This window comes from Alligator mississippiensis, chromosome 11 (assembly GCF_030867095.1).
Source record: "Alligator mississippiensis isolate rAllMis1 chromosome 11, rAllMis1, whole genome shotgun sequence".
Lineage (NCBI taxonomy): Eukaryota > Metazoa > Chordata > Crocodylia > Alligatoridae > Alligator > Alligator mississippiensis.
The window spans coordinates 47930042-47955107 of NC_081834.1; the positions used below are offsets into that span (position 1 = coordinate 47930042).

At 42.9% G+C, this 25066-nt stretch overlaps 1 protein-coding gene across 1 annotated transcript; it reads right to left on the reverse strand.

The window, feature by feature from the left end:
• Positions 1-965: 965 nt before the first annotated feature.
• LOC102573609 (L-amino-acid oxidase) lies at positions 966-17184 on the reverse strand. The gene is made up of 7 exons (XM_006275963.4): positions 17131-17184; positions 14980-15203; positions 12027-12139; positions 8764-8965; positions 6988-7056; positions 4574-4707; positions 966-2203 (listed from the first exon to the last, which is right to left on the reverse strand). Exons 1-7 carry the CDS (start codon positions 17141-17143, stop codon positions 1435-1437), a joined length of 1524 nt encoding a protein of 507 aa, XP_006276025.1. The 5' UTR covers positions 17144-17184; the 3' UTR covers positions 966-1434.
• Between the last annotated feature and the right edge of the window lie 7882 nt (positions 17185-25066).

The window sequence follows — 25066 nt, forward strand, 5'->3', positions numbered from 1 at the left end:
CAGGATGATGTCAGGGGCATGTAAACTGTGCCATATAATTGTAGTTTACATGTCAAAAAGGGGAATCCTCTAGCTGAAAGAAGTCTCCTCAGAGATTTAATATTTTTCATCCTTGATTAGCACAAGTGAAAGACTATCTATCTATTGAATACTGGTTAGCTAAGGAAATTGGATCACCAGCTTATAGGACAGAGAAGATGCATATATGTCTTAGACCTCATTGATAACTAGAAACACCTGGCATGACAGATGCATAACTGTAAGGATACCAGCCCAGCCACTGGCTTCCTTACTTTTCATTCCATCCAGGAAGAGCACACACCAACTGCTGAAACTACCTTAGCCTGATGAAGGGTTTTTGAACCTGAAAGTTTGCTTAATAACTATTCTCCAACCATGTGGGTTGGTCTAATAAAAGATATCAGATTCACCCAAGGAACCTTGTCTATCTGTAAGGAAGAAGTTATCTGCATAACATGCACATACTCCCCAAGAACTGAATAGAAAAGAATATGGATGAGGAGATAAGTTTAGGTACTTAAGGTTGCCTTGAGAGAGAGTTTTGTCAAGGATCCTTAGGCATTGGGTGATTAGTTTTCCAGCTGGCGGAAGCCAGGTAATGCAAGCTGAGAAGCTGTTTGTAGAAATTCTCTCACAAGGGAAGCTGCTTGAGATGGAGATCTGGTCAGAGATGAAGCTACATTTTAGTGGAAAGTGCAGGCTGAGGTAATAATTTAGTTCTTTATGGTTATTTTTTATATTTCTTTCTGTTTCAACATATAGTTACTGCATGTCACTTTTTCCTGCTTGTATAGTAAGTCTTTTTGCTATTTCTTATCTGTTAGCTGAAATTAGAATATCTCTCAGCAAAAAGTTGCCATCTATGCAAGACCTACATGATATCATCCCTTCCGGAAATGCTGATTACATCTTTCTAAACAGAAATGATAAAAAAAAAAAAGTCATTGTGTTATATTCATTTATTTTCTTACTATCCATTACCTACAAAGTAGAACATACTTGCCATTAGAAAACATAGTTGACTAGTAATACCTTTCATCACTGAGTAGCACTTATTAGCATTTTTATTATAGTATTTCATAGAAGCTTCAAACAAAATAAGGTCCCCATTGCGGACATAAAATGAGATCTCCTGCTGTGAGGAGATTACAACAAAGATGTAAATTAAAGATACTCTCATAATCAGAACAATGGGAACAGGGGGATGAGACAAAGAGATGTGTGAGGGTGCAGTGAGACTGTGAGGACAGAGCAATGGGGTTGTAGCTCACTGTATGGGGGACCCAGATTGGAAAATGGATGGATGGGAGGGGAACTACATAAAAGTTTTGGAAGAAAGGAAAGAATGAAATGACACTTTTCTTATTTATCAGGGGAAAAAATGCACTGAAAACTAAGAATTTCCCATTAGCTTTAGTGGACACCCTTATAGATGTTCAACGAAGCTTTCAAAGCAGATAGCATAGCAGTGTCAATCCAGGCATGTGGAAAGCCTGTGTGTTCCCCAGCAAAATGGATTCTGCCCTCATTCTCAAACAAAACCTTGTAGAAATCTATAAACTGGTATGGGGTAAAGGCAGCAAAGGCCCCCATGGCATACTCGTCCATGTTCCATTTCTTCACCACGTGCCTCTTGCACACTCTCTGTAGGTAAGCCTTAGAGATGTTGTGGACTGCTGCCAGGTCATCCAGGACCACATCCAGGCACCTCTCATTGCTGAGGGAAGTGAAAAATTCAGCATCATCATTCACCGTGTAGGAAGCAAGGATCACTCCCAACCCACTGGGGAATTTGTGGTCAGGGTAGTAGATGAATCTGGCAGGTTGATCCGTGATTGACTGACCACCTGGGATGCCATCCTTTTCCCAGAATTTTTCAGTGCAGATCAGAGCGATTTTGGTGGCAGCGGCATAGTGAATGGAGCGCAGAGCATCCGTCTTGTTGTAGGAAAGTGTAGGTTGAAATTGGATGAGTCGTGCTGCTCTTGCAGTGGCCGTAACAAGAACATAGTCAGCAGTCACTGAAGAGACACCTTTTGTGTTGACTGTACGGTAATACACGGTAGCTCCGTCACCGTTTCTCGCTATTTTCACTACAGGAGAGTTAAAACGGACCACTCCAGGCAGAGATTTGTGGAAAGCTCTGGGCAAATTACTGAATCCCCCAGTGATCTCATCAAAACTGAAAGGAGAGATGAAAACATGAAAGTGAAAAAGTCATATTCTCCTACACTAGTGCTAGGAGTGAATATAAAACATGAAATGCCTGGGCAGATAAACTCATTTCCTTGCAAGATTAATATTTAGAATCATAGAAAATATTATAAAGTTAGGGTTGGAAGGGACCTCAGGAGGTCATCTAGTGCAACCCCCTGCTCAAAGCAGGACAGTCCCCAGCTGTATCATCCCACTCAAGGCTTTGTCTACCTGGGTCTTAAACACTTCCAAGGATGGAAATTCCACAACCTCTCTGGGTAACCTGTTCCAGTGCTTTAGTATCCTCCTAGTGAGAGAGTTTTTCCTAATATCTAACCTAAACTTTCCTTGCTGCAACTTGAGACCATTGCTCCTTGTTCTGTCATCTGCCACCACTGAGAACAGTCCAGCTCCATCCTCTTTGGAATCACCCTTCAGGTAGTTAAAGATCAAATCCCCCTTCAGGCTTTTCTTCTGCAGACTAAATAAGCCCAATTCCCTCAGCCTCTCCTCAGAAATCATGTGCCCTAGCCCCCTAACCATTTCCATTGCCCTCTGCTAGATTCTCTCCAGTTTGTCTACAGAATCAAACTCGGGCTGCAACAGTGAAAGCGCCAAATCCTAACTGTTAGACCAGTGGTTCTCAATCTTTTTTGTAACAGGAACCATCTGTAAACATCAATGACAAGTCCCGACCCAATAAATAGTTTAAGTGGAAAACAGCCCCCTGGCCCTGCTGGTGCCCCTTACACCCAACCCACTGCCCCCCCCCCCCCGCTTCCCCAGGTCCCTCCCCCACAGTGTATAGTGCAGGAGGTGGGTTTGGGGGGCAGGGGGAGCCCCAAGCAGCTCCTTGCAGGCTGGAACTCTGCCAGCCTGCAAGGGAGAACTCATGGTTTCCCATGTTTTTCTTCTTTAAAGGAGAATTCATTTTTAAAGTTTGTTGATCCATTTTTAAAGTTTCATATATTGCAACCCACTTTTGGGTCATGACCCATGGGTTGGGAAACTGTGCACTAGACCACTAGATAAGTTTCCTTTGGGAAACATATCTATTGGTCTTTTTTATATCTTTTTTTACTTGGCTGCTCCATGGGCCTCAAGAGGAGAGGCATCATTTGTGTGAGGGGATCTCCCCTGCTCCCTGAGCAACTTTCTTTTCCACTAAACTATTGGGTTAAAAAGTAAATCACTTCAGGCAGAGTGATCCTGTTTTCCACAGAGAGAAGTAGAATCCCAAAATGTGTGCATATGTACCAAAACCTGCAGTTACATGGTTACATGTGCACGAGTTAGACACATGCATTGAAACAGGAGTTAGGCCAAAATATTTTTATCCTGTTGAATTCCAATAACTAACTAACTAAATAAAAACTGGGGGGAAAAAGCAAGTCAGTGGAGTTGCAGTGGAGTAAAGCTAAAGTGAAAAGAGAGTGTATCACAAGCACATCTGCAGAATAGGCATATATTAAAATACCTATATATGGAAATCAATGTTGTCTCATGGGAAGGTCAATGAACCGTGAGACTTTGCTTCCAATCATGGCTCAGCCATGACCCTAGTGTGTTACCTTAGTGAAGTCACTCCCTAGTTTTTTGCTTCTGTTTCCCTTCATCTCCCTTTGACCTACATGTTCTTTTTAAGGTTGTGATCTCCAGACAGAACCTGTCTTATATGTCTGGACAAAAGCCTTTTCCTTTTTTTTTTTTTTTTTAATGCATGTAGATGCAAGTCAGCTTGTGTCAGGGAGAGCTGGTTGCTAATCATGGCTCTGGTATACAGGTTAGCCAACTCCCCCATTTTTTTTCTGACAATTTGCAGGCTTTTTAGTAATAGGCAAACATTTTTACTGACACATGTTTTTACTGATATATGTTTTACATAATGTAAATGCATCTCTTCTGTCAGGCCCTGCCCTGCTGCTAGATGCCAGTTAGAGGGGTGGGATTCAAATTTAGGAGTCTAACATCAACCATAGAAAAAAGTACGACAGTTTGGTTGTTAGTAAAAAGTTTACAGTAAAAAAAATTATTATTGGGTTGGCAAACCTACTTGACTGCAGTGATCGTTTTACATTGTGTTGCCCCCACACCAGGGGTCCCCTGACATATGACCTGATACCCCTGACATATGATCTTGATAAAATCACTTCCCTGCTTTTTACTTCTGTTTCCTTTTCCTGTCTTTGACCCTCATTTGACTCTCATGTTCTTTTTAAGATTGTAAGCGCCTCCAGGCAGCAACCTTTCCAAAGGTCTTTTTTTGTGATAGTTATGGTGGAGAATACACATCTGTAATTTACTGATAACTATTTCCTTCTATTATAATGAAGCAACTAAGGCTAATTTTTCTTACCCGACTTGTAGGAAGGCAACATACTCAGTGACCGAGCTTAGGAAAGAGATGTGGAAGGAAGAATCCCTATTCATCAAGTCACCAATCATCTGCACGGCCCCTCGACTTAATCCTCCTTCTTTAATCAAATACTCCTGGTGGGGGGAGAGGAATTAAAGTCAGCTTTTTAGGTTCATGTGACATACTGAGGATGGACAAAGAAGCTGGAGAGATAATATACCTTCCACAGTGGCAGAGCAGATGACCAAGGCACCTGGCCATCTTTGGGCATTCCTCTTGATAGGGGGTCATTTCCATGGACATATGGAGATGACCTCAGAGAGAATTATTTTGAGACTAGGGATATTTGTATGTGTCACATTTTTTGCCCTTTCTTGTGCTCCAATGGTGTGACTGTTTGCAGGAGCGGGTTTTCTGGCACTTTAAAAGTCTTTCTGGTGCATTAAAATAAAACTCCTCAGCCGTAGTTTATTTTGGCTCATCATGAATTAAAGTGTCACATCCATGGATTCATTACGTGCAAACAAAAAGACACTGCAAGACATGCAATGAGCCTCTTTGTCCACCAGATGGACAAATTTAAAATGATAACATTTAAAATGTTATAAACTTAATTAATTTAATGAGGATTAAACCCCATGATGTGTACAGGCACCCTAGCACAGCTCTATTACCTACTCCTTTTCCCTGCTGGAATATTTCTCCTTTTTCTTCCCATTTGAGAAATTGGGACCTTTAAGGCAAGTTAGGCTGCATTGCTGGTGCAAAAGGGACTTAACAGTTGTGTAAATTGTCTCCTTAGCTTAGAATAACAAATATCACTTGGTAAGGAACTGATTTCAGAGTCGCACCCTGGGCCTGGTAATAAAGAGCACATGCTGAGGGGGAAAAAAGAGCAGAGTGGTCGGAGTGCATTGTATTCTGTCCCTCCTACAGACTTGATTGGGCCATAGCGGACAGAAGATATATTTATACTGCAGCAGCAGTCTCAGGTTGTCTCTATCAGTCATTTTTAAGCCCACTGGAGACCAGAGTCCTGAGAGCGCATACAGGGAGACACTTCAGAGTGGTCACACAAGTGGTTTTCTTGGTTTGGAGTGTGTGGATGAGAGTGGGTGGGTGGGCCGTGCTTGAGAAGGTACTGTCTGGGACATGCCTCTGCTGTGCTGTCGACTTTTTCGGTGTATAAATTCCAAGACCCTTAGGGCAGCTTTAACTTATCCAGAAGATGCTGGGTTGAGCCCTTTGTTCTTTTAAGAGATGAGGGAACAGATCCCACCTCTACCTTCCCTCTATTCTACAAATACAGGAACAGAGGTGTTGACACACAGGCCCAACAGGTTGAAGTCTTCAACCTCTATCCATAACCAACTCCATACACTCAGGGTCTTGAAAGGAGGAGCTAGTTCTTTCCAGTTTTAACCCTTTAATTCAAAGGAGTTATCAGTACACACAGTGAATATTTCCTCTGAAATGCCATCAGGTGTTTACATCAACATGTCTTCTAACCTGCTCAGAGATAGCTGTGGGCCAGGCTGGGAACTAAAAACATGAACTAAAATAGCCAGCTCTGCAGGATCCAGGTGAGGAACCAACTTACTCTCCATGGTTTGGTCAAGGGGAACAAAGAGCCATATTTAATGAATGTGGGTCATGTTCTTCTGGGTGGAGCTGAAGTTCAGAGCCAGCCCTGCCTAGTTTGGGCAAAATAGATTTTTTTGCCCTCTTCTGCACACTCGCTGTAGTGACAGGCATTATCATTTAAAGAGTCTCCCTAACTAAGGAGCCTGATACAAGTTGGGAATTGGAAGATGGTTAGTGCCAGATAAAGAACTGGCAAAGAGGCCTGTCTACGGCTCCATAAACAAAGATTATTGTTAGCTCTTCACATATGCCTGAGCTTATTAAACCTGATGGTTACTACGCTTACTAACTGCATTGATCTATTGGAAGCCCTGGATTAGTCGTCATCTCAAAATGATAATTGGGCTATTCTTTTTGCTCAGGTGACTGCCCAGTTTGTCCATAGGCCCTGCTAAAATGGAGAAAGAACCATGAGGAACTGGAGGGGGGCAGGCCAGAGGGGGGCCTCTAGACCTTAATGCAGACTCCCCTGGGATTTAATGTAAGGGCTCCTTTGATTAACCTAGATCTTATGGACCTTGCTACAAAAACATACGTGGTCTGCTTGCCTGAAGAATTTGAAAAAATGAATCATGTCCCTGAGAATAATGAAACATAAAACAGCCGATCTGAAGGAGTCTTTTTCCTCTGGGATCAGATTTTGGCTCCGGCTGTGTCAGCACAGACCAAAATTATCTTCACTGAGACTCTGGTTTACACAAAGCTTTTGCTCTACAAATAATCCCCCTTAGCCAATGTGAGAAAGTGTTTGCAGGGTCAGTTTCCATTACCTTGGTAGAAAAGGTGTCATATTTTCCCCAGATTTCATTGCAATTCCATTTGTAGAGTTTCTCTACTGCCTGTGTAGGAACCACAAACACATTCACTTACAGGAAGAGGCAGATGTAATTGTCTTAGAAACACAGCAAGTTAAGGTCTTGCACACATGGTATTCCACTGAACAAAGTGCTAAGGGATGTCAATAAAAGTAGAAGCATTATACAATGGGGAGACAGGACTGGATTGATCCTGTGCATACAACTAAACCACAACAATTGGAATGTACTGACTTCATTGCTCAGATATGGAAACATGGGTGTCCATTACAGGGGTTCTCAAACTGTGATCCTGCGACCCCGAGTGCTGGATGGTAGTGGTGGAGGATGGGGAGTGTGCACATGGCAGCTGCCACCACTGTCCACCACTCTGCACCGCTGCTCTGCATATCCCCTAGGAAGTTTGTGGCCCTCTTTTAAGTTGCTTGTGACCCCCTGGGCAGTTGCAACCTACAGTTTGAGAACCCCTGCACTAGTAGAGACCTACATTGCTCCTTAGCACTACTCTGTGACCCACCCTCTAGCCCAAATCAGCCAGCCAACCAACCAACCAACCAACCAACCACCTACAGCAAAAAACACAGAGCTTGTTCCCTAGCAGCAGCCCAGCCCACCTCATAATTGGAGGCAAAGCATAAGGGAGAGACACGTAGTGGACAGACCAATTCATTGTACTCACTACTTGTCTCTCCTTGTGTGTGTGATATAGAAATAGGGAGGGCTGCTCATGCGGGTCAGCCTTTCTGAAGGGGACCTTCAGTTAGGCCTACATAGCAATGGGAGCACCCACTTAGGCACTAAGGGAATTTTACTGGTTAATAATTAAGCATCTTGGCACTTCTGGTGCATCCTAGGTTAGATGGGACCTGAGTGGGGGTCTTGAGGATTGGCAAGAGTTTTTCTGGGTGATATCTTTTATTGGGCCCACTGTATGGCTGGGATAGATTTAAACGAGCCTTCAGGCATTATAGTACCGTTCTGCAGGTCTCTGGGAGAGAAGCAGGCCCAGCAGAGCTAGATAGCAAGTGGAACCAAGGCTTGTATAAAACTCCACAGGATGTAAGAAAAATTATCAGGTAACCAACAGCCAGTTTTTAAGAATTTACATTTTAGATTTTAGGCCCTCACATGGCAGTTATGTAGTATTTCACATCTAAATCCTTTCCTAAATTGAGCTCTGCATGTGCACAGGTCCCATTAAATTCAGTGAAGTTATTTCAGATCTATATCCATGCAAGCAAGGGGGGGATTCAAAGAAAAGTATTTTTCTCATTTGTCTCACCTCGGTGTAAATTATAAATAATTTAGTTGGAGTCATTGGGTCTTATTCCCCTCTCATCAACCTAGTGTGAAGCAGAAGTAACCATAGCACAGTTAGGGAGCATATGGCGGTGGGAAGGAAGTGACTGTTCTGTGAGAACAAATGATCCCTCTGATGGACCCATTTCACTAATGTGAGACAGATTTACTGACGTGCTTCTGCTGCTTTAGAGCACTTCTTTTATGAAAAGCAAGTGTAAATTAAACATTAGAAGCTCTGTAGGTATTGCACTGTGTGATGCCAAGCGGATTTGATGATTTGCTCAGGTCCCTTCTGACCCTACCAAATATAAACAACCACAGTTCGCATTGATTTGAGTTGGATCTGAAGGGGAAGGCAGATATCATCTCCAGAAAACTGTCAGCACCAGCCACACACAAACTTTCATTATACTATAATAGCAAACAAACCTTGTACATTGCTTCTGAATATAACTGAGCAGCAGACTTTCCTTTCTCTGACTCATTCACAGTATAGTTCAGGATTCCAGGGTTTCGGATGACATCTTTAGCTCTTGCTCTGATACCATTAATAAAATACCAGCCATTTTCATGGCTCTGAGCAAACGGGTTTAAATTAAGCTTTAGTTTTTCAATAAAAGTTCGGACAATTCTGCCAGTAGGAGAAAAGAGAGAAGGTAGTTTTAGAAGAAGGAAAAATACATGCTTGTGGATGTAAAAACCCCCTCCTAAATGATGGGATAAAGATGGGATACATATCTCACAGTAATATAAAGGCACGCTGAGGAACATTTTAATATAATAAAAGGCTTTGTCTGCCTGTTTGTCTGTCTGTCCATAACACATTTGCTCAATAGGCTGTGCAGGCTGGGGGCGGGGCCAGCTGAGTTAAAATGGGAGCCCCTCCACTGGTGCTGCCACCTCCTGCAGCCTCTGGTGTGGTGGCTCCTTCTGCCCCACATCCACACGTGGCAAAAAAATAAGTTTGCAGGGGGGGAGGGGGGAATGGGGTCAGACCTGAAGCGGAGGGGGATTGCGGGGGCTGGACATGGGCCCTCATCATACTTGCCAGGCAATTTGCTAGTATTTACAGATTTGTGTTGAATCTGGGAAAGTTTTCAATGTCTAATCATAAGCCAAATTTATTCAGATAAAGCATAATCTCAGATGATGTTTTCAGGTCAAAACCAGTTAGGACAAGCCATGAATTTATATCAGTTACTGAATGCTGTGTCTGGAATATTTTAAGACATGCTCAGACCCCTGCAGTAATATCCATGAAGAAAACATGAGCAGAGAGAGTGGCCTGATAAAAGCATTACAAGTCAAATCCTATTTGCCTTTATAAGTGTGTGCACCACTTACATAGGTTCATAAGACCCAATTTTGACATTTATGTGATTTTAGATTCTATGCTGGATTTGGTTTGTCCTAGTAATGTGCATAACTGTGGCAGTGATGGAAAACTCTCCCATATTCTAGCCCTCAGTGATTAGGGTACTTGGCCAGGCAGAATGAGACCCAGGTTCTACATCCCTCTCACCCAGAGGGAGTTTGAATTCATCTTTCCAGAAAACTGTGCTCATCACAAGGCCATGGGTGAGGCAGTGCCCAGAGCACATCCCAGTCCTTGTGAAGTTGATCCACTGGGTAGCCAAGAGGGGAAGGTACATGTGGGCCAGGAGGTGGATAAGCCAGAGTTGGGGTGAATCAATAAGATGGACACTGTCCTGGAAGTGAGAGGGGCTGTGGTTCTGATGCTAATTCTCCCCAGTGGAGCAGAAGCTCTCCCACTGACACCTGCCATTTTATCCAATGAATATGGAATGAAAGGGGCAGAAAAGTCACTGGTGCAGGGGTCCTTGTATTAAATGGCAACTCATTCCTCCCCCAAATATTCCCATGAAAAGGTTCCCCCGCTCTGCCCCAACCCTGCTGAATACGAAGTAATTCTTTCTTGTTCCTTCATGGTTGGCTTGATTATCTGGTGTATTGACTTGGCATATATCATTCAAGCCTATTGACTCACTGATTCAGTGTATTAGCTTAGTACGGTGCTTATTTGCTTTCTCATCTTTCAAAAAAGAATCCATAAAAGTTGCTCAGGACTGGTTTATTTTGTGAAATTTCAGCATGGCTGATAAACTCTGAGGGCAGTGGTAACCCACACAAAAGAAAGCTGCAAGCAACTAACAAAGGAGTAATCATGTGTGGGATCTGGCTCAGGTTTAGGCAGCTTAGTATAAGCTGCCTAAACCTGAATTGAGAGTGGTGTGTGCAAGTATCTGTCACTTGCCAGGAGAAGGCATTAGCCCTGGAGGCAAGGAAGTTGTTGCGGTGGGGAGGAGGGCTGGTGAGTCTGGGGGGATGAAAGGTCTGCAGCAGAGATTGGCAGTTCATCAGGGAGGGTCTGCCTGGTTTGGGCATTAAAAAATAGTCTGGTCATGGGGGGGCTTGTATGTACCCTAAGTCTCTCACAAGTTTGATTCCTGTTTGTGTCAGTGGGGTTTATTTGAGTGCAGTGAGCAGAGATGATCAAACTTTTTTTCAGCCACTTATTTATTGATGGAAAATATTTTTTTTTTCCTAAATGGTATTTTTTTTTCCCATTAGAACTTTTCCTTTTTTAAAAAGAAAAATTGAAATCTGGGAAAGGCATGTTCCTGGGTTTTCTTTGCAGGCTGAATTTTGGGGTTATTTTTCTTTTTTAGCTACACTTAAAGGAAGAAAGAGGGGAAAAAGAAGTGGGTGGGGAAACAGAAAAAAAATTGCAAAGTTTTGTTTAATTCAATTGACAAATGGGGCACTGACCCTCACATTGTTGGTGAGATCTTTAAGCCAATGAGCTATCCAATAATATGTACGTGGGTGGAGAAGAAGAAAAAAACACTAGCTCTTCTAGTTGTGTTTTAAAATGAGAGCAAGACACTCTTGGGTTGTGAATCCCAAATGGACAGGAATACCCCCTGAAAAGGGAATCTTAACCACAGAAAAGGGAAGGAAAGAAAAAAGAGGCCAGTGCTGAAAAAATACCTGGATATTGCCTGACCTGTGGTGTGGTGGTTAGTGTATTATGCTGGGTAGTCAGAGCAATACAAATTTAAAGATCCCTTGGGTGAGGGGAGTCTAGATTCTTGGTCTTTGGCTTCCTGGATGAGCACTGTAACTATTGTATCAGGGCTAAAACACAGTAGTGCCCTGCCCTCCTCCTCTGCAATCAAACATCTGGTAATTGTGGGTTTCCCGCTGGCTACATTTTGTTCATCTAAATACAGGTATGCAGCCAGAATGGGCATGCATATGTAGCCATGCATGTACTTGTTTAGCGTGTAGCTTACTGAGCATGCTCAGTCTTTACATATGCACAATTCTAGTACCCTTGCAGTGTGGACACATAAGTGCATATGTGCATACTTATCTTTCCATACTGCAGGGGTAACAGAATTGCTACCTGTGCATAACTAGCATTTTTGGCATGCACTCACCAAAAAAAGTGCTATTTAATTGCAGAACTAGAAACAGAATTCCATCTTGGGTGCCTAAAAAAATAGACACCCAAGGGTTGGAACCCAGCATAGCATCTGAATCTCTTTTTGGATCTGGGCTTTAATTCCTATATTTCTTTATCACTTCCCCAATCATAACAGCATTCTTCAAACTGCTCCCACTTTTGCTAAGGCAAGTTTGTGGCCAAGGAACAGAAACTGTGTTACCTGTGGGTCTTTGGCAAGCGCATTGGTCCAAGCTCCACATACCAATCTTCTCCTGCCTGATGATGGGTCATAATCCGTCCTCCCACGCGATCGCTGGCTTCCAGGATTGAAACCTAGTGATGAACATGGATCATGATTTTCAGTAAATTTTTTAGATTTCCCTTGAGTACAGGAAGGGAATCCAGTCATTCATGGCTCCACAGTTTTAATCCTGCTTGCTAATGTTCCTACTCCCAATGACCAGCTAGGCACTGACTTCTATGTTTGGCCAGTTAAATAACTGAGTTGGTTTGCAGACATGATGGTAGGTACTTTCTTCTTCCACTGAAATCACTGCATGCTTTGTACATTCAACTCCTGTGAAAAATCATTTAACACAGGCCAAAATTTGCATTTAAGTGTTTAATGGTAGGCATCTAAAGTGTTTATATAAAGTAGGTGAGAAGTAAGTTTTCTTTTTCTTTTTTTTTTTGTTAATATCTTTTATTGGATCTCATGGAAATAGCAATCAAACCAGAGGATAAAGACAGGGCCATAGTCATCCTCAACTATGATGACCAGTTGTCACTCAAAGAGCTAGTTTTCTACAAGACACAATAGACTTCCTCCACAAAATCCAGCTACTTCCCTCTGACGGCCATTCTTGCAACCATGGATGTCACTAGCCTGCATGCTAATACCCTGCATCATAAAGGCATTACTGAAATACCTGTATACACTAACTGAAATACCTATAACAACATGGACTACATTCAGATTTACAAGCACAACATGTTGCACAAATCATCAATAGCTAACACTTCCTCCAGCCGATGGGCAGGCATAGAGATAGCTCTTAGTATGCCAGCCTCTTCATGAACCTTTTAGAAAACTGCATCATTAAACCTGCACTATATCTACAACACAGATGTCATGTTCATTGTCTGGACTGAACTCCTTGACTCACTCATTAATTTCTAACACAACTTCAACAATTACCATCCCCCTATCAAATTCTCTCTGGAATACTCTTACACTAACATCAGCTTTCTAGATGCCATGAACCCATTCACAATGGTATCCTCTAAGCTATTATATAAACCACCCCCATCCCAACCCCCCCCCCAAAAAACAATAGCGCACTTCCCTCACCTACATAAACCCAGCAATCATCCTAAGCACACCAAGAAAGGTGTAATCCATACTCTCAGCTACCACTGCCTCTGCTCCAAGGGAATCATTTGTGACATCCACCTCAGTAACCTAAAACTGTTACCCAGCAAGGACACGCTAGTACAGTGGTTTTCAACCTTTTTTCATTTGAAGACCCCTAAACATTTTTGCATTGAGATGCAGACAGATTTGGAAACTTCAAATGAAGATGTGGACCTCTTTGAATTGTAAGTGTGGGTATTAGCATACTTTTGATTGATCACAGTCATCTTGCAGACCCCTTAGACACAGACAACAGGTTGAAAACCACTGCTCTAGTAGAGAACCTGACCATATCTTCAAACTAGCCAACCAAATACCCCATATATACTAACTACAATGCAAAAAGAAACCCCCCACTGGCCACACATCTCTGGTTGTCACATACCTTTCCATGATGGATTCTATAAAGAGGATCATGAAAGAATTATAGCTTAATCCTCAAAGAGGACCAAATCTTGAGAGAAATATTACCAACTCCCCCATGCTTGGCCTTCAAACAAACCTCCAAATGTCACCCAACTCAGCATCAGAAGCAAATTTCCCACTGATCTATAAACACTAAGTACTTGACCCTGACTAAACAGCAAATGCAAAACCTGCCAGCACACCCCACAATGAAGCCATTGGAGTCCATGGGCCCAACACATGTCTATCACAGAATGTGATACATCTTATGCAATGCACTAAATGCTCTCATGGAAATGATGTGAGTACAGCTCGACTATGACTATGCTCTAGAATGAACTCTGAAAGAAAAATGATAAAGGACAGAAAAACGTAATCATCAGTGGGCGACAACTTTTCACAGAACAACCACCCTTACTTCTGACCTCACAATTCCTGTACTCAAGGGAAATCTAAAAAAATACCTTGAGAAGGTAGGGCTGGGAACAAAAAATCATAACTTTACTGTTCACTAAAAGCCATGAACTAAACACAGACAGTGGCTTTATGGCAATAACAATTTACTTGCACTCTGCTGCTGCACTGTACTCCTCAAGCAGTCTAACCCTGTTCTCTTTTGAATTACCTTATTTCTTTACCTGATTAGGTCATTTAGGTCAACTGCCCTTCACTTGTTTTGAAGTTACTTCTAATAACTTTCTTTTGCTCCATGGCTCTCTTTCCCTTCTTCGAAGTGACTCTTTTTATTTACATAATGGACTTTGACAAAAGTTACTGTTTTAATGTGGTTTTACTGTTTTAGGTTTGTTCTGCTTTTTTCCTGGACTTGTGAGTGGACACTACACCAAATATCTAATGTCTCTCCCACTTACTCATCTGTCCCAAAATGCCAAAAGCATCCTTGTTTCTCTCATGTCTCCCGATTAACCGTGGTTTTAACAATACTCCAACTCTATTACACCTAAATTATAACACATTTCCACATTCACATTGAGGATAATGATTAAGAGCATGGAGAACTGCCCTCCTCCTGCCCCGAAGGAAATAATTAAATTAAAATGATTTCAAAACAGTTTATTATAATTATTATTATTATCGTTATTACTGCTACTACTTTCCTCCCCAACTGGCATGCCTTTTTCTGTTTCAAATGTTACTGGCTATAAAAGCTTTACCCAAATCTTTTATTTTGTAAATAATTTGCTGTTATCTTTCTGTGTTATTTCCTTCTCCTGCAGCTACATTCACTTTTTTTCCTTCCCCAACATTGTTTCTTTTGTCAGAAAAAAACATGAGATATTTCAAAGGAGTGCTTATGCTCTGGTCTTTCTCTGACTTCCCTTAATAGCATTACCTGGCAACCAGCATCTTTAAGCAGTTTGGCAGCAGTGAGTCCACTTATTCCTGCCCCAACAATCACTACCTTCTTCGAATTACACTTCTGTCCTAGCCCTCTTTGGGCAATATTGACCAGTTTTTCATAGTCAGGATCAACGAAGCATTTTTTCAGGTCCTTCACTTTGCTGAAGTCAAAGCCAAGGCTTGGTACCGTCACAAGGAGCAAGATCTGCAGAAAAACTTGAGAAAACAGATGATATACAAAGTAAGGCTAACATATTCTCTGTGCCTGGAGCTAAGTAGTGTTGTGGATATGACAGACCTGAGCTGAATCAGAACTTCCTAGACCTTTAACTGGTGGAGGTTGCAAGTGGGAGAGGAGCAGTTGAAAAAACATGGTCAGACCCTGTTCACTCTCCTTTTCAGCATTTATTCTCTGCCACTGACACAGGATACTGGGCAAGATGGAGCTATGGCAGTACACAGCAGTTTTTATATTCTTAGATATCACACAGACCCTTCTACACACATGCTTGTCGGCATTCTCATTCGAATACGTTGGAACAGACTCGATTAAGCCCCTGTGCATTTTAAAATGGCAGCAGGGGCACTTTAACTAAATCTTGTTGAATGAGGTTTAGATAAAGTGTCCTATGGCCATTTTTAAACACATGGGGGCTTAAAACATGTGATGGTGATGTGTTTTAATTAGAGCGGCTGCCCAGGAACAGGTCTAATTAAAACACCCCTCCCCCCTGAACCTCTGAGCATGTGTATAAGCAGCCTAAAGGACCATATGACAGGTAAATCCATTTGATAGGAATAAATCTGTTTTAATGACAGGTGAAAGACTTTAAGTAATTATAACTTCATAAAATATCAGCTGAGAGTCAATCAACTAAAAGTATCAGCTCAGCGTTCAGCAGCAATCGAAAAGGCAACTAAAATGTTAGGCCTTTTTATACATCTATGGTGTATCCACAGCTTGAATACCCACTTCAAAAAGAGTATAGTATTAGAAAAGGAACAGAGCATGGCAACAAGGATGATCAGGGGCATGAAGGAGTTTTCATATGAGAGACTAAATAGGCTAGGACTTTTCAGCTCAGAAAAGAGAGAATTGAGTAGGGACACAAGAGGCGCAAAGAAAGCAAATAAGGGTTTGCGATTTACTTTCTCTTACAATGATAGAATTTATTATTATTAGAGATTATATTATTAGGTAGTAGCTTTAAAACAGCAAAAGAACTTGGTTTTCACATAGAGTATAATTGACTTGAGAAACTCATGGCAACAAGATGTAGTGGAAGCTCATAGTTTAACCTGGTTCACGAGGGACAAATCTTTGGAGGGAAGGTCCATCAGGAGGTATTGAACACAGTGGACAAGGGTGCAGCTTTTGAACAAGAACTTACTAAGCCTCTGAATGCTGGGAGCCACAGTGGGAGAGGAGTAGGGGGAAAAATTCTGGACATGTCTTATTTACTTTGTCCCTCACTTTGCCACTGCATGAGACAGGGTATGGTCTAGATGGACCTCTGGTCTGACCTCAGTGTCATTTTTGATGTTCCTTTTTAACTCCTCTGTAACTCCTCTTTAACTCCTGGAGAAGATATCCAGTGTATACTTTAAGACAACCAACAATAGGTAGCAACCCAGCAGTGGTTACACAAAAAAACAGTTCCAATAAACCCCACAAGATTTGTATAAGATTATAATGCTGATTTTGAAGAATGCTTAGATTTTGAATAAGGTACTTAAAATCCAGAAAGGTTTTCCAGTTTATTATAAGGACCCCGTTGCAACACCAAATTCCAAAATCACTGGCCTTATCTTAGTGAAAATACAATCTACCCTTAACGTTTTAATGGAGTCCAAGAACTGTCACAAATGTAGACATCCCAGAGCTGTTAGAAATATCTACTGCACTAAAATTATTCTTCTGATGCACTTGAAGCTAAAAGCAGTCAAGAATATCAGTATAGTTTTGTTTTCCCAAAATTTATACATCTACTTTTAAAGAGAAGTAAGGCATCCTTGTGGAAAATCAATGGGACGAAAGACAAAAAAGACACGAAGCAAGAAAGAGAACTGAATATTAGTTAATAAAAATGCTGTGCCCCAAAAGACAGCCTATCCCATCCCTCTGCAAGAAAATTCCACTCACAGAACTGATACATGTTCCAGCTGTCAGCTCGAATCACCCGATAGTAGAGATACACTTATATATCTTATGGAGAATGGGTTGCCATCTATTTAAGGAAATCTGGGGATGACGCTGTCAGATTGTCATCTGGCTCTGTTTGGCAAGCTCTTTCACACTGAATCTCAGTTACCATGTTTTGGGCTGAGTCACCATATTCTAAAAATCAATTAAAGCTTCCTCTCTTTGTTACATTGCTTTCTGTAGCAATAATTTGCATATCGTGTTCTTTTGATTATGAAGGCGGATGAAAGACACAGCAAGCAAGGACGAATCCAGGGTGTGTACAGTAGTGCAGTTGCACCCCTCTCCAGCTGTGTAGTGCATGTGCAGAGAGCTCTGCACCACTGAGAGCTCTAATCTCAGCCGCCAGACTCTGGCACTAGTCACATCTGCTGCATCCCCTTTATTATAAGGAGGACAGAAGAGCAGAAGTAGTGTGTGGAACACATAGGGAAAAGTGAATGTGTGGAATTTATGCACTTTCCTCGATTCAGTAGGATTGGAAGAGTGTCACTGGAATTAGACGCCCAGGTGCATCCACTGGATCATTTCTGAACTGTGCAGTAGGACCTATCTAAGGGCATATGGGACTGTAGGGAGATCTTTAGGCTAGGATCACATTTAGGAATGCAGTCTTCCTAAACACTAAAAAGCGACTCAGAAGGAAAATAGGATTTAGGCCCTATAGCACGCATGTGTTTCTTTTCAGACTGTGCTCACTGGCCTGAAAATTAATTCCTAATCCATTTCCAGTGATAGGATGAAATTGTGCTGGCCATTTCAGTTCTACACGTAGGGTGCTTGTAGATGTGCGGGACTCCTGCTCTGACACGATGTAATTATAGCACGTCAGAGCAGACTCAATTAATTCAGTTGGCAGCAGCCTCCATGTCTCATGTATTCAGCATCCCTGCGCTTCAAAATGGTGGGAGCGCTTTAAAGCTTGTCAAAAGAGCTGTAGTTAAAGCAGCCCCACTACCATTTTGAAGCACAGGATGCTGAATACACAAAATGCTGTGAGCTCCTGAAAGTTGCTGTAATTAAAATGCCCCCCCCCCCGCTTGGTCCCAGAGCAAGTGTACGGACACCTTTATTTGCATGCCTCACCTTAGGATTGCCTATGGAGGTAATGAGATCTATGGCATTCCCAGCAGGTTGTGCCTTTAAAAAATAACTGCACTATCAGCTGGGAACTCCAGCAATATGTAGGAATTTCTTCTTCTGCATGAGCCTGAATATCACCTTTAGCTGTTTTTCTGTCCAGGGCTAGGACATGAAGTCCAGATTCCCCCACTTGTCTGTGGCTGAATTAAATCTCTGCAAATTACTTTCTGCTGAGCATTCATAACTGTAAAAATTAATCCCTGAAAAACATTTCTAGTGCTGGAGGATATTAACCCCCCCTAACATCAATACCTGCCTCCGTATGACTTATCTCCACTTTACTGTCAGTTTATTACATACAGCGATATGATACCAGATATGGCTAATTGCAGAGTAAAAAGAATATAGTAATTGACAGTAGCAATGTGTTTAATGCAGTTGTTGCTGTTTCTGCCAGTAATTCTCACCCTGCCACTGGAAACACATTAAGTTCTTCTCCTTCTTTTTGTCATGGGAAGCTAACCAAAAATTGCAGAAAGAGTAGGGTCAAAAGTATTAGTCAAGAATTTGAAGTGAGACAAGGAAGAAAAATTACAGCTAGTTCTAGTCAAAGTTTGTTAGCCAGAATTAGGCCACAAGTCTTGCATTGCTGCCTGTGCAACGATTAGGTACATCAGATTGAGAAATTGCTCAAACCCTCTAGCTTGTTATTTAGTGCAATCTCCTGGGAAGGGAGAGAGGTGGGTCTGATTCATTGTCATCTGATGTGGGCCCACAACCCAGGTCTCCGCTTCCTTGGGAAATGTTCTAACAACTGACTCATGGGGAAGGTGATTGCTTTCCTAATAAGACATGATTGTGTTCATAATAAGACAAAAACTTGGTATGAGACGCTCAGGATAATGCACTTGCTAAGGAGTTTTTGCTTTGTAAGCACAGTGCTGTCCTGGGGAGGGGAAGGTAAAGCTTGGGGAATTCTATTAAGGGATGAAGCAAGTTTTAGGATTTGGTCCCGGGTTCAGAAAGGAACTTCCTTATCATGATGCCAAGCTGTAAAGTGCCTGAATTTTAGCCAGCTGGCACCGATAGTGGATTTCACATCCCAGGTTAGGAACTGAGGCTCCCTATGCAAAATGTTGAGAGGGTTAGGTGGTATCGAATGGATTGCACAACAGCCAGAACACTGACCGGGGAGTCACCGAGAACGAGCCAGTAGGGTCCAGGGGCTTGCAGAGTGAACCTGTCCCTCCTCTTGGCATTTCCAGCCTAGAATCCATTTCTGCAGGTTGGTACTTGTATCCTTTTGATAGTAATTTGGGAAGTATCTCAGATACTGCTCTAGCATTTGTTTTACCTATTTCTAACTGCCAATCCGAGTGTGGTGCACTGTGGAAAGTTGGAGGCAGATGTCTAGGAGATGCTGCCCTTCTTCCAAAAGTGAGATGTGGACTGAGGCCCACTATCTGGGATTATATGGTTTAGAAGACTGTAATTAGAAGACATGGGTAATCAAGCTAGAAGACTGGCTGTAGCCTTTGTAGATGGGGGCCAGCACAAAATAGAAAGTAGGCCATCTTTCTCAACTGGTCTACCACAGTGAGAATGGTGTTTTGGCAGTTAGATTTTGGTAATTTCACCATGAAGACCATGATAATACAGGCCTATGGGCATGCAAATGTCTCTGTGGGTACTAAGAATCTGAATGGTTTGTGACAGGGAGTCTTGGTGCAGCTGCAGAGAGTGCAGGGCTGTGCAAAGACTTGCACTGTGCTCCGTGACTAGGGCCACCAAAATGATTCAGAGTCTGCATGCAAGGTTTTGTTTTGGCCAAAGTGTCTTGGCTAAGGGGTAACATGACAGCCGCTGGGACCCTTCAGGGAGGTGCACACCATTCTGTTTGCACAAGAGTTCCTCCTTCTAGATGTGGGAGAACTGAAAGGAACCCTGGTGCTTTTGTGCCAGTGTCAGGAGTCCTCTGACCAAAGGGTCGTTCAGGAGAGCTTCTCAGAGTGATGACAGGAAATCCACAGTTGTGGTTCCATGCAGGAAATTCAGAGGTGGGATTATGTTTTGAGCAGGCAAGTCTGTGCCTGAGTTCTCTATATAATACTCCCCTTTTTGAAATCAGATGTTGGCTTTTCCATTTTTCCTTCCTACCCAGTAGGTCACCATGAATACAAAGCGGCAGAGAAAAAGGGCTCAACACTATTGAGAATGTTCAAGTTTTGGGTTGACTTCAGGCTTTCAAGGTTTTTGTGGGCAGCGTAGACATGCATAGGGTGTTGGGCTCCTTCCAAGTAATACCGCTAGGTCTAAAACCTGGTCTTAATGACCGGAAACTCTATCTGATACTCTATAGTTTCACTCACTGAAATGAGTTTTCCAGCTCAGGATACATCTCCTGTTTAATCATTGAGATAGCACACCTCCAATGGCCGGATCAGATGCATTCATTTCTGGGATGAAAGGTGTTTTCAGGTTTGGGTGTGCAAGTACAGGGACAAACAAGGCATCTTTAATGCTTAGAAGGTATGACTCCATGGGCAGTGTAATTTGGCTGTCTTGCACAAGATGGCTGTGACTGGAGCAACCGCTCTAGAGAAGCAATGTTCAAAAACAAGGTGCATATTATATTCCAAGAAAATACAGTACTCAAAATGCCCATAGTGTGTTCTGAAAGCATCTCCCTTTCTAATCCACCCCAGGGTTCAACTCCCTGCCCTCCCCACCCAGGTCTAGCTCAGTAAAGTCCTTAGCTGTCCTGATTCTGTCAAGGTGTTCAGGCATGATGGGTAGAAAGGACCTATTGAGAACCTCACAGGAGGGCCAGGTGGGGCTTGATCCATTACCCAGCCAGCTGTGGTGTGGTGCTGATGTCCAGGCCTTTTGTCCATGTGTGCAGAAAACCTATATTTGAGCCCCAGGGGTCTTGATATGAACATTTTTATCCTTATATAAGTGACTTGTGAATAGCACATTCACTTTTTATCTGGTACTTTGAATCAGGTACACAGCACTAGACGAACAGGAAATATTTTACATAGACTCCAAGTTGCTGGAGAAAAACAATAATCATCTCAGAAACTCACATACAGGGTGTGTCTACACATGCAATTCATATGGCTGAATGAACTCTGGTGCAGTTCATGTCAAAGTTTATTGTTCCCAGGCACTGTGTTTGCGTGTGCACCTGGGACAGCAGCACATTGAGCCAGGGTGGAACAGCCCTGTTAGGGGGCTCTGGGGATCAGCCTGCCAGTCCAGGGCTGCTCCAGCCTGGCTCAATGTGCTGCTGAGTGGCTGGCTCAGGCATGAGGGTGCTTCAGTGCAGGGCTAGCTGGCAGACGCTCCTGCACTGAGGCACCCTCGTGCTTCAGCCAGCCCCAGTAGTGTTTATATGTGTGCTGTGGTGAAGTAAATAACACCACTGTAAGATAGTACTTGTGTCTGGGAGTACTATCTTATGGTGGAGTTAATTAGTTTACTCCATCCGAATAGCACCACACATATATGACCTGGAAGATGGCACAGAGTGTGCCCTCAGCAAGTTTGCAGATGACACCAAGATGGGGGGAGTAGTAGATATGTAGGGGAGGGGTGCAGGGTGAGAAAGGATTCAGTGACCTAAACAGATTGGAGGATTGAGCCAAAAAGAATCTCATGAGATTCAAGAAGGACAAGTGCAAAGTCCTGCACTTAGGATGAAACAATCCCATGCACCAGTACAGGCTGGGGACTGACTGGCTGGGCAACAGCTGTGCAGAAAAGGACCTGGAGGTTACAGTGGGCAATAAGCTGAATTTGAGCCAGCAGCGTGCCCTTGTTGCCAAGAAGGCTAACAGCATACTGGGCTGCACTGGTAGGTGTATTGCCAGCAGGTCAAGGAAAGTGATTCTTCCCTTGTATTCAGAACAGGTGAGGCCACATCTGGAGTACTGTGATCGGTTTTGGGCCCCCCAGTACAGAAAGGATGTGGACAAATTGGAGAGAGTACAGTGGAGGGCAACAAAAATGGTGATGGGGCTGGGAGCATGACTTATGAGGAAAGACTGGGGGAACTGGGCTTATTTAGTCTAGAGAAGAGGAGACTGAGAGGGGATTTAATAGCAATTTTCAACTACCTGAAGGGGGTTCAGAAGAGGATGGAGTTGGACCATTCTCAGTGGTGGCAGATGACAGAACAAGGAGCAATGGTCTCAAGTTGCAGCAAGGGAAGTTTAGGTTACTTATTAGCAAGAACTTTCTCACTGGGAAGGTAGTAAAGCACTGGACCAGGTTACCCGGAGAGGTGGTAGAAGTTCCATTGTTGGGGGGTTTCAAAACCTGGCTAGACAAAGCTCTGGCTGGGACAATCTAGTTAGGGATGGTCCTTCTTTGTCCAGGGGGTTGGACTAGATGTGACCTCCTGAGGTCCCTTCCAATCCTATGATTCCTACATCCTATGATGTAGATGGTGATGTTTTACTGCAGAACTAATTAGTCATCTCTGCAGTAAATGTCTCATGTAAACATGTCCACAAAGAACCAAAACTGTGGTTACTTAAAAAAAAAAAAATTAAAGTAACATTTCAAAGCCATATTTTCCTGAAACAGAACACATTGATGTAGCTAAGAACACCTTCCCCTTCAGTTTGAGTTACCAATTTGCCCATTGGCAAGCTGCTTCATTTATTCGATTAGTTCATATTCATTTGATTTTTTTTTCTCAGACAAATGTCATTAGCATCAAGACAAAGTTTTTCATGAGCAAGAAAGTATTATCAATTCATGAGGACCATTTCACATCTCATCCTTGGCCTGAAGAATTAATGCGTGTGATTCGTTGCTTGGCACATCTGGATCATATGTTTTTCTAGCTGGAGGCAGTTTCATTCAGTTAAATGAAGGTAAGTGGTATTTACTATGAACTTTGCTATGATGGACATGGTGGACTGCTGAGTATAGACACTGAACAGCCGTGTGAAAGAAGAAACGAATAATTGTCAGTGAAGATGTGTGCCAGAGCACAGATCTCAATCTGTCTCCAAATAGTGGCGTTTAGAAGTTTTCAGGGACTGCTTGCTCCATAACTGCCCTCTTGCACCTTCCTCTAATGCAGCTGGTACTGGCCACAGCTGTAGGCAGGCTACCAGAAAAGATGGATCTGCTTGATACAGTCTGGGAATTCCTATGTTCCTGGAAATGAGCAGTGAGGAACTGGAATGGATGAATCACTGGTTCGGCCCAAATTAAAAGACTAGAGAAGACGAGCAGTGCTGGAGTGAACGTGCACTGGAGTGAGGTTCAGATACTGCATCCTGTGTAGTGGATGCCCTTCTTTAGGAGGCCTCTTATTTAAAAGCCAGCTAGTATTTATGCAGAGGTTTCAGATGACTATTGCTGTACCTCTCTGCTCTACTCTGTCCCATTAATAATTCCTTGTGTTTAGGTGTGTTTCTGACTAATTAAAATAATACATCTTGGGTAAGAATCACTGGCGAGTCATGGATACATTGATGCACCTTGCTGTGCAAAGGAAGCCATGAACTGGACTGTCTGAGGCAGGTTGGCAGCTGCTTTTTGTCAGTGGAGCAATGCAGATGTGGATCCCAGAGCAGTACAGGGAATCCTGCTCGACTTCTGGTTGTTGTTGTCTATTCCAGCAAAGCAGTTTAACCTGTCAAAGACACCACTGGGGAATGATCTGCTAAGCTTAAGAAGGCCATGGCATGAATGCAAGAATGCAGCTGCTCAGAAAATTTCAGTTAGTCTGACTTGTTTCTTCCCCTCCAAGAGTAAATGACTGCTTTGACTCTAGAGAGACTCTAACAGCAACAACAAAATCCAGTTTTTGTGGAAAATTATCAGTTTTTTACAACAAAACTTAGAACCCTTTTCTCCTACAGCTCAAAATAAACAAGCATACACCCCACCCCCCTGCCTCCATCATATCCTGCTCTTGTTTTTCAAAGCAAGGACACATTGTATGCTGATGGTGTTGATTCCTTGAGGAAATTGCGAAAACTTAATGAATCATTTTAATTAGTAAAGTGAGCAAAACGCTGGCTTGCATCTGTAGATGCTTCTCAAGCAAATCCCGGGATGTCATTCTCCCATTGTACTCGGCCTTGGTGAGGCCGCAGCTGGAGTACTGCGTCCAGTTTTGGGCTCCACAATTCAAAAAGGATGTGGAGAAGCTTGAGAAGGTGCAGAGAAGAGCCACGCGCATGATCAGAGGTCAGGAAAACAGACCTTACAATGAAAGGCTGAGAGCCATGGGACTCTTCAGCCTGGAAAAGTGCAGGCTCAGGGGTGATCTGGTGGTCACCTATAATTTTATCAGGGGTGGTCATCAGGATCTGGGGAAACGTGTGTTCACCAGCACACCCCAAGGGATGACAAGATCGAATGGTCACAAACTCTGCCGTGACCGATTCAGGCTGGACATACGAAAGAACTTCTTCACTGTCCAGACCCCAAGGTCTGGAATAGACTGCCACCAGAAGCTGTTCAAGCACCCACTTTGAATGCCTTCAAGACACATTTGGATGCTTATCTTGCTGGGATCCTATGGTCCCTGCTGACTTCCTGTCCCTGGGACAGGGGGCTGGACTAGATGAACCTCCAGGGTCCCTTCCAGCCTGAATGTCTATGAAATCTATGAAATTAAAAATAAGCACACACTTTCAGTCAAGATTATAGTTTCTGAAATATCTCAAGGAAGTACTGGGATGTCCTTGTAGTCATGCTGGCCCAGGAAAGGTGAGAGCAAGGGTTTGTTTTGTGATCATTTTTATTGTAACCAATTGTACAC

Excerpts from the sequence above, each read along its gene's own strand:
- LOC102573609 (XM_006275963.4), bottom strand. Across the intron at positions 8,966-12,026 it reads CGCTTGCCAAAGACCCACAG|AATTGTCCGAACTTTTATTG; the intron begins GTAACACAGTTT and ends TCCTACTGGCAG. Across the intron at positions 7,057-8,763 it reads ATTCAGAAGCAATGTACAAG|GCAGTAGAGAAACTCTACAA; the intron begins GTTTGTTTGCTA and ends GTTCCTACACAG.